The sequence below is a fragment of the Gallus gallus genome, chromosome 3 (assembly GCF_016699485.2).
Source record: "Gallus gallus isolate bGalGal1 chromosome 3, bGalGal1.mat.broiler.GRCg7b, whole genome shotgun sequence".
Taxonomy (NCBI): domain Eukaryota; kingdom Metazoa; phylum Chordata; class Aves; order Galliformes; family Phasianidae; genus Gallus; species Gallus gallus.
In genome coordinates this window covers 105,090,688-105,105,890 of record NC_052534.1, presented here as the reverse complement: position 1 = coordinate 105,105,890, position 15,203 = coordinate 105,090,688, and the positions used below count along the sequence as shown (strand labels likewise).

General features: G+C 51.0%; 1 protein-coding gene across 3 annotated transcripts in view; it reads right to left on the bottom strand.

Annotated features, from left to right (window-relative positions):
- Nucleotides 1-15,203, bottom strand: part of OTOF (otoferlin) — a 71,819-nt gene that overhangs the window by 31,499 nt on the left and 25,117 nt on the right. For all 3 annotated transcript variants that reach the window (XM_046939401.1, XM_015285201.4, XM_015285203.4), the window contains exons 5-12: nt 14,731-14,942; nt 12,152-12,238; nt 9,446-9,481; nt 8,135-8,170; nt 7,013-7,033; nt 6,138-6,185; nt 4,734-4,763; nt 431-504 (exon numbers count right to left, since the gene is read on the bottom strand). In XM_046939401.1, coding sequence (XP_046795357.1) covers nt 431-504; nt 4,734-4,763; nt 6,138-6,185; nt 7,013-7,033; nt 8,135-8,170; nt 9,446-9,481; nt 12,152-12,238; nt 14,731-14,942 — 544 coding nt within the window. The remainder of the gene's footprint in view (nt 1-430; nt 505-4,733; nt 4,764-6,137; nt 6,186-7,012; nt 7,034-8,134; nt 8,171-9,445; nt 9,482-12,151; nt 12,239-14,730; nt 14,943-15,203) is intronic.

Here is a 15,203-nt window from a genome sequence, read left to right as displayed (position 1 = left end):
AATAAGCTGAAGGCTGCCTGCTGGACCCGCAGGGCTTCTGCCACAGTTGCACGTGGTGGAAGACTCTCTCCATCAGTTCCTCCTCCCATTTCCCCATGGAGACCTTCTCTCCAGCTCTTCTCTTGAACACCAAGTACTCTCTCTCCAGTCCCTGGGTTGTGGGCCTGGCTGTGCCCAACACGATCCCCTCATAGGGTCTCTCAGATTATTTCCTGGGAGGTAGTGGAAAAGCAGCACTGAAGGAAGGATTGGAACAGGTTGCCCAAGGGGGTTGTGGATGCCTCATCCCTGGAGGCATTCAAGGCCAGGCTGGATGTGGCTGGCAACCCTGCACGTAGCAGGGGGGTTGAAACTAGATCATCGTTATGGTCCTTTTTAACCCAAGCCATTCTATGATTCTATGAAGGAACAGCCTTCTCCCAGCACCCACCTTGCTTCCTATGGTCATCTTTTGTGGGACGTGCCTTGCCAAGCTTCATGGCTGAAAAAACTCCTTTCCCAGCTCTGTAAGAGGAAAAAAAGACCAAACATTTAATCCTGTGTTCTCGGTGCTGTTGTTGAGCGTAGGACAAAAGGAGCCCTTCACAGCTGGAAGCAAGAGAGGAAATATCAGCTGAAAGACCAACAGAGACAACAGCAAACAAAGGCCTCGTATTTCCTCAGTATTGATCCCCAAGCTGGGATAAAACATGGTTGGAGCACAGCATTAGCAGCCAGCAAACTCTTTCACCTGCCCCATGCCTCCTTTCTCTGTTCACCCCTTCTGCTCCCCATTGTGAGGTTGCTCCTTAGGGCACTTACCTAAAGCCACCTTTGTACTAAAAAATTTACTTGGTGTTTGATACACCACAGTCTCATATAGCAGGACAGCGTAGATGAACTCAACACCTAGCTTCTGGTTTGCTCTGTTACAGCACCAAATTGCAGAGGAATGCCCTAACCTGCATACAGCACAGTACTGCAGGGTGATACCAACTGCCCATAAAAACCAGTGCTCAGTAAGTGATAGCATTTCTGCGCTGCAGAGTGGATTGCTTCCAAATACACATCTAGCAGTGATAGTTACAGACAATAACAGCACTGCAGTTATTTTTGGGAGATGGTTCATTGGTATTTGGATGCAAGTCCATGCTGCTGTTGCAAAGAGGCAGGAGGTTCAGTGAAAAGCTATCAGCACTGGATGTAACCTGGATGATTTTTAGCTTCAAGATTCAGCTGAGAGTGCTGGGAGGAAAAAAAACCAACACAGTATCTGTAAAACTGAAACCAAGCAGAAGTCAGACCATGCAATAACTCCCTTCTAAATTAAAGAGCAAAGGGCCAGGGAAGTACTTGAAGGAAATGCCCTGGGGGACTGTCCCAAAAGCAAAAGGTGATAAAGATGATGGGGATTCCCATGAGCTGAAAGTGTTGATGCTTGCAAAAATATGGCAGGCTTGATGGATGTGTTCAGGTTGGAAGCAGGAAGGATCTCACTCCCAGGCAGGATCCAGCTGTGCTCCCTACGTGCTGGGAATTAGCACCAGAACTTGGGGATCTCCCCATCTTGGCTGTCATTCATCTTCCTGAGGCCAAAAGACGAAGTCATATCTTTTGGGGGGAAGAAGTCCTGGCATTGCAGCCAGTCTGGTGTGTATAAATAACAGCTGGATGCTTGCAGGCTGCTGGCAGAGGCAGAGCAAACAATAAGAAAATTAAGGGGAATAGGAGAATAATGTATTCACCAAGGTGAGGGGGGGGAGGTGGTATTCAACCAGGGCAGAAGACCAGCATAAGATAAAGGAACTGTTTACAGCTGAGGTTTAACTGGAATTAAAGCAATGCTCAGGACTCAGGTCTTTCTTGTAGCTGTGATTCCTTCATGGGATCGATGGAGAGGGGCAGTTTCTCAGTGGGCAGAAGGAGAAAGGACAAAGAGTAGGATATGTAACCCTGGAATAACTGTACTGGAAAGGACCTTACAGTCAGCCCAGCCCCAACTTCTGCCGTAGGGACACCTCCCGCCAGCCCAGGGCTCCATCCATGGCCTTGGGTACTGCCACAGTTGGGGCACTCACAGCTCTCTGAGCTGCCTATTCCAGGGCCTCACTGCTTCCTTGGACAACAAAACAAAGCAGAAGAGCCATTGGTGATGGGTCCAGTAGGAATGTGCAGGGAAAACTCCGGCATTGTTTGTGCCTCACCAGGACCCAAAACAACAAGCTCACTGCAAAGACACCAAGGGTGTATTGGGTCCTAGATAGCTCAGCATCTGATGTGGGAATGATGAGGGTAGTTTGGGGCCATGTAGAAGACATGTGGAGATGGCACTGTGAGATATAGTTTAGTGATCATAGAATGGTTTAGGTTGGAAGGGACCTTTAAGATCATCCAGTTCCAAGCCCCCTGCTATAGGCAAGCATTCCTCCTTCTAGTCTTGGGACTTGGTAGGTCGGGCTGATGAAGACTTGATTTTGAAGATCTTTTCCAACCTTGATGAATCGATAATATAAGACTGGGACTAAGCGTCCATCCCAGCAGGACCAGCCCAGCTCCTTCTGTAGGGATACGTGTTGCAGTCAGTGACCTCTCACTGCCAGCTAAGCTGTAGTGAATGTGCTGGGGAGATCAGCCACAGCAGTCTCTCACCTATCCCCAAAGGCAACTTAACTGCATCAGAGGCCCCAGAGATGGGAAATCTACATCCTGACAGCCTCCAGCTCATTCACAAGACAAGACTTGGCTCCAGCTGGCACAGAGAGGAGAGCTCAGACAGCACAAGGTCCCTCAGAGGAGAAAGCTTCAGGTGGTTCCTGTTCCCACACCCCAATCACATCTCCCTGCTGCTCATCTCAGCCCCACCTGCATCCTTCCCCCAACACTGCCCTTCCTGGTGTTATCTCCGAGGAGTGCAGCCCCAGGGATATCCAGGAAGTGGCAGTTTGGAGGCCACGCAGGGAAAAGAAAAATGAAGAAGTGGATGAAAATGCATTCCTGTGAATTTTGGCAGTGCCAAGGAGAAGGGAAAGAGCAAGCAAGTAGCAAGGAGAAAGCCATTCTAGATGCTTTGCAGGCACATGCCCCGATAATCCATCCCAGAACTCCATCCCCTTCCCAAGCCCCATCCGTCACCTTCTCCAAGCCAGGTGAACAACAACACATCCCACAGCTGTCCCCTAACCCACCCCCATCCCACAGGGTACTACCTTCACCGTCAGCTCTCCGGGACCCGGCTTCCTCCAGGAGAATGGCTCAGTGGTGACAGTAGAGCCACCAGCGGCACACCTATGGTGGGGCAGCCATCCCTATATGCGGGCTGGGAGCAAGCACATATGGAGACCCCCTCCAAGCCTCCTCTTCAGGCCCGGCAGGGTCTCGGCAGCACTGAAGAAAGGCTGTGCCAACCCAGTGTTCCTCCCACCAGGTTAAAATGAGGAGAGAAATGGCCACAGACACCCTACAGTGTGGATGGGGAGCTGGCAGCGAGCTGACACCGTCCCTACGTGAATATTGCATGAGGAACAGTGAACCTGAGATGCCAACACAGGCAGCATAGTGCCACCCAGACCAACCCCCTCTGCCACAGCCCGGCTTGAGCCTGTTTTGCTAAAGAGTGCCAGCTCACCTTCCCGGTCCCCTCCAAAGCAGTGCAGGCTGCTAACCCACTGCAACCCTGCTTGGTAGCAAGGCTCCTGCAAGGCTGGGGGTGAAGGACTGTGCACTTCAATGCTGTTCCCAAGTCAGGCCAGGCTTCCAAGAAAGCTTAACCCTCAATTAGGTACCAGAGCACCCACCCAGCCTCCCACATCACTCTTCCCTTGGATTTTCTGGTGTCTGAGAAAACAGATTGCTTCCCATTAATGACAAAATGCATATCCACCAGATGCAGCTGACAGAAGAGCATGGCTTTGCCCCTTCTGGGTTGCCCCATGTGGCTTAGCAAGAGGGGAGCACACAGGGACAACCAGATTTGAAGGCATGTGCAGGGAGCTGGAAGCAGTCTCTCTCCAGGCCAACTCCTAGTTAAAGATCTAGTTGCAGATTGCTGGTTAATTATTCATGGCTGAACAGGACACTTTAATCATTGCTTTTTACTGGGGAGTTGAGAGCAGGGAAAGAGAGCAGGGCCTTTGTGGTTCATTTCCCTGCAGGAATGATGTCTGTCAGGGGGGTGCTGCCTCCGCTCTTGTAAAGAGTGCCTGTCCATGCACAACCAACACAGCAAGATGCTGCTGTAAACTTGACTGTAAGCAGCAGTGCAATAAATAGGAGCCAGAAGAGACCACGCTGATTGAGAACACCCTATGCTAGGGCAGGGATTGCTCCTAGGCAGCAGATATCAGCCTGCACTCTCAGAAGGCTGGAGCTTAAGTTTCAACAGATCTGTTACGCCAGAGAGCTGCAGGACACTGCTCTTTGGAGAATGCTCTAAAGAGCTCCTGGTGTGGGAACAGCACAAGGAGCTGGGGTAAAAGCAAGCAGGAGCTGAAGAGGTACCTATACGGGTGACACAACAGGCTGGCCTGTGGGCATTGGAGTTATAAATCTGATGCTAAGTCTTGTTTCCTCAGTCCTGTGCTGATAATCTGCGCCCAAACCGTCCCCTTGCCCCAAACATCTCAGAAACCCAAAGCTTCTCTGGACCTGGCACTCTCAGCTTTAGAGAAAGGGAGAGCATGCCACATGTGCAAGGAATGCAAAGTAAGCTAGGAGAGCTGGAAGTAAAAGAAGTGGAGCACGGAGAGCCAACCTACTTGTGCTCCTTTGTCTTCTCTTTGCCTTTGCTGGAGCCAGGGCCATGCGTCAGGGGGACAAAAGGCAAATTTCAGTGCACATCAAGAACTTCATCAGACCACAAAGGGAGAAGGAGATGCTTTTCCCCTTACAGAACCTTACAAGCTCTCCCAGGTACCCCCCACTCCCAGGCTGTAGCACTGCCTTGACTCTACCTCCCTGTTCCCCCTCCCTAGTCACTCTTTCTACTCTGCCTAATTTCCCCCTTTAACGCATCAACAAAGTGGGAGGAGAAAGCAATTAACCAGTTGTCAAAGGTAATTAGGAGGGCTGGGTTTTAATTACAGTTTATTGCTTTCTCTCTATAGCTGTGTCTGTGCTGGGGGCACAGAGCAGGAGGGTGTCTATGGAGCATGACTCTCTGGTTGTACGTGCTGGAAAAACACTAGAAAAAAATATATTAGAAAAAATAAATGGTGTGTGAAGTGGGTTTTTCAACAGGTGATGTCCAGGAGGCCTGCACAGGAGAGAGGCCAGGACCCAGTGCTAGGTTAGGTCAGGGAAGAGTAGAATCATTCAGTTCAGCCCAGGTGGGCAAGGATCAGCGTGGAGCTTGGGATGGGAAGCAGCCAAGGAAATCCATCCAGGAGCTGCTCCTGGGGCTGTCAGTGCTGCCCTCCACATGCACCAACACCTGCTCTGGGAGCACACTGCAGAAATGCCTCCGTTGCCAGCTGTGCTTGGCATGGCAACAAGCAAGCACTGATGCCAGTGATTCAGGTGGATCACCTGCCCTTGTGCTCCTGCCTGGGGTGGGGGTTTAAGTCATGCCCTGCTTCCTCCCATGGGTCATAGATGTGGATGAATGGCTGTGTGTCCTTGAATAATTCACCTGTGCAGGATCCTGCTCAGCTATGGCTAAAACCCTTCCAAATTCCCATGGAGGTGCCTCCACCACAGGATGCTGCAGGGCCTGGTCAGCCATGCCCAGTTGGAGAGCAGCATCCTTGGGTGTATGAGCTACGTTGTTCTGGGTGGTGGCAGGGGGTGCAGAAGTACTTGGCATTGCGCTACATGAGAAGTACAGATACTCTTTTTAAAGGGCCCCGATGGAACAACCAACGCTAGATTATTCTCTTTCTGTCTCATCCCTCATCCCCTGCCCCTTCCACTCCACGCCTCACTGCAGAAGGATGCTTCTCTGACTGCAAACAGCCACAGTTTAACATTTTTGTGCTGGAAAAGGATGCAAATTTCCCATTAGTGGCACCAGCAGGGAATTCCTACTTTATGTCTTCATGCAAATTGGTCTTAGGCACTCTGGTGAGCACAGATGAACTTGAGGTCCTGCCCTGGAGCTGTTTCAATGGAAAGCAATAACACTGCTGAAAGTGGCCCCAGGCAGGGATGGGGGAGTCAGGTACCTGAATGGCAACATGAGGTGTCTTTTCTCTTTCCCCTTAGCCTTAGCTCTGCAATCAGAAAGATTGATTCCTTCAATGGGATTCATCCTGCTGCAGTGACAGAGACCCACACCCACCTTCTCCCTCAAAACCTCCATCAATATCATGCATCGAGCAACCAACCAAACCCAGTTCACCAGCATGCCAGAGCGAGATTTCACTGCACCAGGACTGGATAGACAGAATGAGTGGATGCATGGAAGGAGGGAAGGAAGGGTGGATGGATGAATGGGTGGATGAATGGGTGGGTGGGTGGGTGGGTGGGTGAACGGAGGGATGGAGTGACACTGGAATGAATGGACAGACAGTAGACCTACACAGGAGTGGATGGATAGAGGGATGGATGGAGATGATTGCATTAATGGACAAATGGAAAGAAACGCAATGATATAGGTGGATTGTATTGAGATGGATCAATGAATAGATAGACGGATGGAAAAAATAACATTAAGGTGAGGTGGTACCTCAAATTGCATTGGGATGAATGGAGGAATGGATGGATATGGATGGATGGATGAGTAGATGGGTGAGTGGGTGGGTTGATAGCTATGCAAGCAGAAAAATATTATCCTCTGATCTCCTTTGGAAGTCCTGTGAGTAGAAGGAAATATGTCCTTGCTGGGCATAGGTGAGAATACAATCTACTTGCCCTTTGGAGAGGATGGGACAGAGTGAATACAAGAAATCTCTGTCCCCAAGAAGAGGGCAGGAAGCAGTTAGGTCCTTTCCTCATGTCCAGACAACATGCAGGGATTGGTATGCTAACATGCATGTCTCATGCAAGCACACAGCATGCCCAGAGGGCCTGAGCAAAGGAGGGATACCATCCCCAGTACCTGGTGTCTTCAGGGTCTTCGCTGTTTGGAAGAGACACAGCCAGGAGGATGAACATGAGGAAGCACCAAACCCACCCAAATGGATATGCCCTCCCACAGCCCATGGGAGCCCACTGGGACAGGGGAAGGGAACATTGGCTGCAACCCCACCCTGGCAGGATCCGCCAGAGGTGATGCTGAGAAGGTTCATTTAATGCAGTGTTCACCACTCTGGCCTTGGTCAGCACTGTGTGGCAAGGTAGTGAGAAGGCAGTGTCCCACAGCTCTCTGCAACCACCCAAGCCCCACCTACCAGCAGCAGGAGAGTGTTCTCCTTCTGCATCTTCTCCACCTCCCCCAATCTGCTGAGCAGCAGCAGTGAAGAGCAGAATGCATCTCCTCCATGGACTGACCCTGTCCTGGGTCTCATGGCCCTTCCCGTATCCCTGTCTCTGGCCAGGCTGGAAGCTCTCTCCCACTAGCCAGCAGTCAGTCAAATTGCCCTGGGGATGCTTTTCCTCAGGCCTCCTTTGGCCTGGTTGGTGTTGGGATCATCATCCTGGAACCACCCATGGCAACTAAATTGACTCATACTCTCCTCCTCTGGGAGTCCACTAGCCCTACAGACAGGTGATCCTCAGTATGTTACATGGGATTTGTCTGTAGAGACAGGATCTGCCTCCCTCTGTCACGCAACATGGGAGAGGTTTGCAGGCATGGTTAGGTCCCACAGAAAGCCCCTGAAAGTGCTGCCTCAGGGGTCAGCTTTACTCAGGTCCTCTCCCCTTATTCTGCTCACTTGAGCCTGAGGCAGCTCTTCGTGGTGAAACCTGCACATCCTTTCTTGAGCTGTCCATTGGGACAAAGATTTGGGGTTTAACACAGTTTAGCTTGTGTCCCAAATCCACGATGTTTTTATGCATGGGACGTGGCGTGACTGGCCAGGTTGGGTGTGGATTTGAGCAACCTCATCTGATAGGAGGCGTCCCTTCTCATGGCAGGGGTTGGAACTGGATGGGCGTTAAGGTCCCTTACGACCCAAACCACTCTGGGATTTGGTGAATCTATGACTAGAACGGGATGGGATAAGAGCAACCCCCCCAATAAAAAGTCAGGATGCCACCAGCCATGACATTTTGGTACCTTGCTACTGACTTGTATCCGTCGTTAAACTTAATCCTGTGTGAGGCACAGAAGAGAAAGAGAGAAATACAACCACAACATCAGGCTTCTTGAAGTAGGCCACCCTCAGCAAGGCAAACATTGACCTGATCAAGCCAGTGCATGGTGACATCCCCTTCTTACAGGGATGCCAGTGTTGCCAAACCACAGTTCCCTGCCAGAATGTACTCTAAGATAGCTGATAGTTGGTGGCTTTTGCTGGATATACTCAGCCTAGGGTGCTCCACTCACTCAGGAGAAGTCCATATGTTGGCAGGGTCTGCACTTCTGGCACAGGGCACAGGAGCTGGCACCACCTGGCAGCAGGCAACATCCAATGCTCCTGCTAGATCTGAGAGATCTGCACTGGATCAAATTGGAGTCAACCTAAATTGCAGGTGCTAACAGCTGCTGCGGAGGCTCTGCCCTGGGTCTCACAGAAGCACCAAGTTCTTTGCTTGGACACCAATTTCTTGTTTTTCAGGAATGTACTCTTCCTAGCAATTTCATGGTTTACTGGAAGGACTGCAAAATGGATGGGTGAAACTTGGCAGGGACTGATAATCTGGGACTGATGGGAGATCATTTCTCTTAGTTTTACTCAAGATGAGAAGGACCCTCCCAAACTTGCCTGGTTATGCCAGCTTCCCCTAACAGCCCTAGCTTCCACCTCTCTTTATCCACAGCAGCTCTGGAAAGCCAAACGAAGAGTGCAGGCTGACCAGAGAGGTGCCCAAGCCTGAAGCAGGGAATCCTGCCTCTCCCCGCCATCCGTCACGGGTGGTTTCATCACCAAGTTCAACGCCAGTGCTTGGCAATGACCCCAGCTTTAGAGCAAGTGACCCAAAGGGATAATTTGCAGCAGACTGAACCCAGTCAGGCATGGCCTGGGACCACTGGGCAAGTACAAGAAAAGGCAAGATCAATAATTCACCGGGACCAGATTGCTTTCTGCTGCAGAGCTCTGTCCTGCCCATGAATATTTTAAGGTCAGCAGCTATCAGGTGATGCTTCCTGGGAGCTCAGTTTCAAGGTGGTCAGCAGCTGTGATGTGCACAGCCCCATCCCACTGAAATCTGGGCAGTCCAGCAGTCCCTGCAGCTCATGATGGACACTGCACAATGATCAGGATCCAACCTGTGAGCCCTGGTGAAATGCACAGATCTGAATTTTACTTATCTGAGTCTCAAAGTTTTGACATTTAAGCTTGGATTTAAGAAAGAGCAAGGCTCTGAGAGCATCTCAGCAGGGCTTCAGGGCCACAGTCTGAGCAGGTCTGCTTTGGGTATTTACCTAGTGTGCTGCTCTTCTTCCGCATCATCTCCAAGGCTGGGGAAATTACAGACAGAGAGGAAAAAAATGACTATGATGAGAAGTTAGAGAGCTTCCACTGTGCTATAGTTTAAACCAGCGGGTATAGGAACAACCTCAGAACACTGCAACACAGCAAACCACTCCATGCATGCCTGTGGACCCACAAACACTGAGCTGAACCTCCTTCTGCTGGTCAAACCAGCTGAACTGGATGAGCTCCCCATTAGAGTGGAAGTGAACCAGTCCCATCAATCCTGACCTCTTTCCTCCCTTCTGCCTGAGGTGAAAATTGCTCTAAGAGAAAAGTGGCTCAGGCTGGAAAGGGCTGTGTTGGGTCGGTGCTGTGCCCTGTCCTGACTGCGTGGAGGCAGTGGGCACCAAGCTAGATTTCAGCTATCCCAAAGCACACTGGCTGCCTTCCCAGCAAAAGCACAAAGGCAAACTCTTGTACATTAAAGAAAAAAAGAAGAAAATGCCTTCTTGTCCCAAGTGTTGTGTTCCCTGCTTTCTTGGCTATTCCTGATGAGAGTCACAGGGACTGGATTGCTCTTTAAGGCTGAGATTAAGGCTGCTTCTTCCCAATCCGTGCTGCTTCAGTGCACCTCAATGGTATGAGACCATCTTGCTTTTTGGAGGGGCTTTTTGGCTTCCCCCATCCTCGCTTACAACAGCTGCCTTCTTGTCTCATCTCCATCTTGCTCGGCTGTCCAAAAGCTCTGTGCAGAACATAGAGGCACAGAGTCCACATGGGACTCAGTGAGCTGCCAGAAGTGGTCAGCAGAGGTCTGTTGCTGGACTCCAGCTGCGGTAGGGATGGTAGGGAGGTGCTCTGTGGGAGGTCGCTACGTGGTGGGGACCTGGTGCAGAGACATCTACCTCACGCACAAAGCCACAATCTCCTTCTCCCTAATTTTCTCTAACCTAACATTCAAATATCATAGAAATAAGGGAATAATGGCTTGCTTTTTATAAGTACACATGGTTCCTGTTCTCGTGGATGGAATAATAAGAGCAGCTCCTGCGGTGCTACAGTCCCTAACTCAGACTGTGTGCAGCTACTGCTTGCAATCAGAGGGTGATCCCAGGCTCCTGAGGGATCCATCTGCACACAGGGGTTAAGCCATGAAGAAGCACAGAGGCTGTGCTTTAAGAATATGTGCCCAAAGTAACAGCCACCTGCTGTCATTCAGCATGAAATAGCAGGCACCAGCTCCTGTGCGGTGGGTCATAAAAGGAGACCACAGAGGGCAAGGGCTTTTGTAGCCTCCTTGAGCAGTCCCCAATGGGTTTTTGGGGAGCTCCTGCTGGAGATGATGGCGTTTATCTCTGAGGCTGCTGCTGCTGAACACAAAACAGGCTTCCAGCCTGCTTTCTGCACATTATTGACTGCAGCCTGATGTCGGCTCTGTGCTATTTGTCTCTGCCTGAGCCATCAGCAGGGAGCACAGAAGGTGCTCCAGGCACTTTGGTATTTTTTCCCTGTTGTGGAGGAAAAAGAGCAAAATAGTTTTGCAGCTGCACTTTCTTACTATGAACCATGCTGGGGTTTTATGAGGAGCAAATGGCTATCCCTGTGGGCTTTGTGTGAAGGGCAGGGTGGTGAAGGGATGTAACACAACCCTTGCTCTCTGTTGAGAAACTGCTCAATGCCATAGCATCCCCATCATCCCATCCCCCCCTCCCCCCCAGAGCACTGTTACCTCCCTGAGCAGCCCCTGGACCTAAGGGCCATCTAAGCCACCCAATGGAGATGACAGTGATCCTATTAACCTGGTCATCCATTCCCATCTACCTGCACACAACTTTGAGCTCCTGCACTGAACTGCTAAGTAAAGACAGAAGTTTGGCCATCTTCGTGCTCCTGGTTGTGGCTGCTGCTCTTCACATATGAAGGCCCACTTTTTTCCCCACCTCTGCATCCTCTCAGCAAAGGGATTCAGCTGGATAATAAAATGATGTTACTAATAAGCCAGGAGAAGAGGCAGCTTTGTGATGGAGATGAAGCTGACAGCCTGTGGAAATCCAGGGAGATTTTCCCAGCACCTTCATTTGGATTCGAATTCCCCCTAGGAGGACACAGATGATGGAAGCAGCCTGTGAAGACACACAGTTACAGAGCTGCCAAGATTTCTTCCTGCTTGCTGGGTATGTAAAACAGTCACGCTTCTCTACACAGCAAAATGAATAGTGAAAGAACACACTCCTGCCTTTGGAGCCAAACTGCATGGCATCCAACTCTGCCCCATCCAAACAGAGGTTCTGGATGGGAAATTTCCGTCTGCCCTTTGGGTATAGGCTATGGAATCAGCTTGGTGCTTGGGTTTACCTGAACTTTCCTTTGTTGCATCTCTTGTCAAAGTCTTTCTGGGACAAGGTGGGGAACAAATCAGCACTGCATGGCAAGAAAAACCACCGCAAATGAACATCACAACTTCATGCATATCACAGGGAGCTCTTCCCACCCCAAGGCCATTTCTCCTGGATCCCAGCGCTCCTCCTGACAGCTGAGCGTCCTTTCCAAGGACGCTTCTACAACTTCCCAGTCACAGTTCCCCTACCAGTTCTCCCTCAGCTGGGAAGTGGGAATCCAGCGGCGATGCTTGTGGCACGTCCACGGGGACGGGAGCAGCACAGCACCGCAAACGCCACTGCCATCAGCACCGCGGGTGGCGGACAGCTCCCTACCTCGTGTTGAGGGAACCCTGGCTAAGGGTGTCCCCCTCTCCCAGAAGTTCATCTTCGCTGTGATAATACATCTCGTCCTCTTCCATCCTGTGAGAGCGGTGACACGGAAAACATCAGCCCCTTCCCTGCTTGCTGCTCGTATTGGTGCTGACATCAGTGACCAACACGCCTGGGATTGGAGAGGGTAAGTGCAGAGCAGCAAGGCTGAGCAAAGTGCGTTGATGCAGGGAAGGTCTCCATCCAGAGGGCATAGGGGAGCTCCTTGGGACCAAGGCAGTGGGTTGAACCCCGGGCCATCTTTGAGTTTTAGTGCAGTTATCCACATTCTGTCTTGCGTGGGAGAGTGGAAAGAGCATGCCTTGCTTTTTTGGAGGTGTCCACTTTGCAAGGACATGCAAACCAGCCTCAGACAGTCCTACACCTACTCAGCAGCCTGCAGCCACCACGTGCCCCTGTGCATCCTGCAGGGGTGCTCAGCAAACCACTCTGAACTGTGCCCTGGTATCATCTGTAGTGCTACAGGAGCTGTCTTCCACCTCTAGCTCAGCTAGACATCTTAGCTGGACTCTTAGTCCCTTTCCAGAGCCTTTAAAAACAACTCATCCCACATCCTGCAGGCTTCTGCTGCAGGAAAACCCTTCAATCCCTTCAACATCATCCCCTCCTTGGCAGCATCACGGTCCACCGAGCTGGGAAACAAGTCTGCATTTTCCATTTGCTCGAAAACTTGCAGGTTTCAGCCCAATTCACACAGTTAATTAAGTGCCTAGGAGTGATGTGAGCAGCTGGGGATAACTTCCCTCAATCTCTCACCGTGGGGAAAAAGAAATGTTGCCCTTATATGGCCGTAATAAAGTGCTAAACACAGGAAGAAAGCAAACACTATTGAATTGAAGCACACCACTGCAGAAGCTCAGGGTGGGGGATGTATGGTTTCAGCAGTGCCAGAGACGTAAATGCTTGTTGAAAAGCAGTTGTTTGATAGGGTTATTCTTGGATTCACCCCTCCAAGCTGGGTTCCCGTATGGGTTTGCAAACTCCAGGGCTGTCTGCCTCTGGCCTACCGATACCTTGCATGCTGTTGGACTGTGACAATCATTCAGGGGCTGTATGGCACTGGGCACCCAGCTCCACTCCCTCTGCCTGCCCTGTGTGCAACCTCTACCCTCTACCTGCTTATCTCTTCCCACAAGACTGAGCAAATTTGGGACCTTGAGGTCTCCACTCTTCCTGTTCAGCTCAAGAATTATTGGAGACAGACAGATGGAGTCACTGTCATGGACAACCCGGCTACATAAATTCTGTAAATTTGGCTGAAAATCTGGTTTAGCAGCCCATGAAAACAATACAAATATGCACAAGTGGCTTTACACTTGCAAAACTCTTCTTCTACTTGAAGAGCTGTGTCAGGGTTTGAGCATGGGGTGCGCTGAAACTGAGCCAGCATCAGTGTGGCTCTTGACCTCAGTGCCCATCCGTACCTTGGCCTCATGGATGGCATTTGAGGTGGTAAAGACTCCTCAGAGCCATGAGCACCCATAAGCAACAGCTCATGGCAGAACCAATCCCAGCCTGCATTTCATCCCAGTGGACAACCATCTGCAGTGTCCCCTGTCCTGAGCCATCTCCACCCATGCCAGTGACCAGGCTGCATTTGTGACTGGTTACAGCAGCTCTGTGTCAAGAAATGGAAAGGGACCACTCATGGGCTTGTTTTCACCTGATGTTACATTCTACGGGCTTAGAAAACATCATGGATACCCACCAATTCTCCCATGAGCCTTCAGTTAATAGGAAACTAGTGACAGCACCCTTTAGAGGACTGGATGTGTTCCCATGTGCCATCACGGGGGAAGGGTCCTCAGCTAATCCAAATGGGACTCACCTGTCCCAACACTGCATTTGGGACAGGATTTCATTTAAGTCTGGTGACATACAGAGGCACAAGGGCCTGTCACATCCCCTATTCCAGAATCCCTGGTTTCTCCTGCAGCCTCACCACGAGACATGCACACTCATAATGCTCCCAACAGGTCAAAGACACCATCACCTTCTACTCCTGAAGAATCTGCACTGTTTTGGCTTCATGACCAACCTATCCTCCTGTCCCTGTACAGCTGCAGCTTCATTCACCTCCACCTCCTGCCCTGGGGGAGTCGAGTCCTGGGAGCACTGCGAGCCCCATCAAGATGCAAGACCCCAGACATCTGCAAATAGCTCTAACAACATCCAGGAAGATGAGGCCTGGCCAACAGCTGAACCTTTAATCCTCCCCAGATCTGTATATAACTAGATTTGCAAGCCAATCACATGCTCCAAAGCTGGATCCTTGCTGGAAGACTCTGTGCTGGGCAGACATGCTGGAGCAAAGGGACCTGCTGGCACCAGGGGGTAGACCCCTCCCTACAAGCCATTCTCACCTTGAGCTGTGGCATGGATCTCCTGATGGCTGTGGAATGCAGTGCTCCGCAGATGTGGAGCTACACAGGTGCTGGGGCAGTGTTGTCCCTTGGTGCTAAGCTAAGCCCTCCCCAGCCCTGCTGCCCCCACGCACCTCCATGCACTGGTTTACACATTACCTCCTGAAGCTTCTCTCTGTGGACTGCTGGTTGGATTTGCCCACAGACCCATCTGTGCTCTGCCGGTGGCCAGAGAGGAGGCTGTCTGTCTCCAGAGGGTATCTGCCATCCCCTTCTGAGTGGACACTGGGAGTCTCCAGGAATTCCTTGTCATTCCACGTACCCACTGTCCCATCCAGAGCCTGGTACCTGATTTCTATGGAGATGCTGGTCTGCAAGACACAAAGAAGGAAGGATCATCCCCCATGGGCTACACAGGGTGGAAGACAGGTCCTGCAGTACCTGGAAGGCAGGAGGAGCTGCTGCCTTATCTGGTTTGACCTCTCTGCCTCAATTCCCCAAGTCTCTTCACCATCAGCAGATGAAGGTCATGTTGTGTTGATGGCTTCTCTTGGTGGTGCATCACCCATTCTCATTCCCCTCTTACCCACACACAATTTGCACCAGGCTGCTGCCTGGTTTAGAGATCTTGA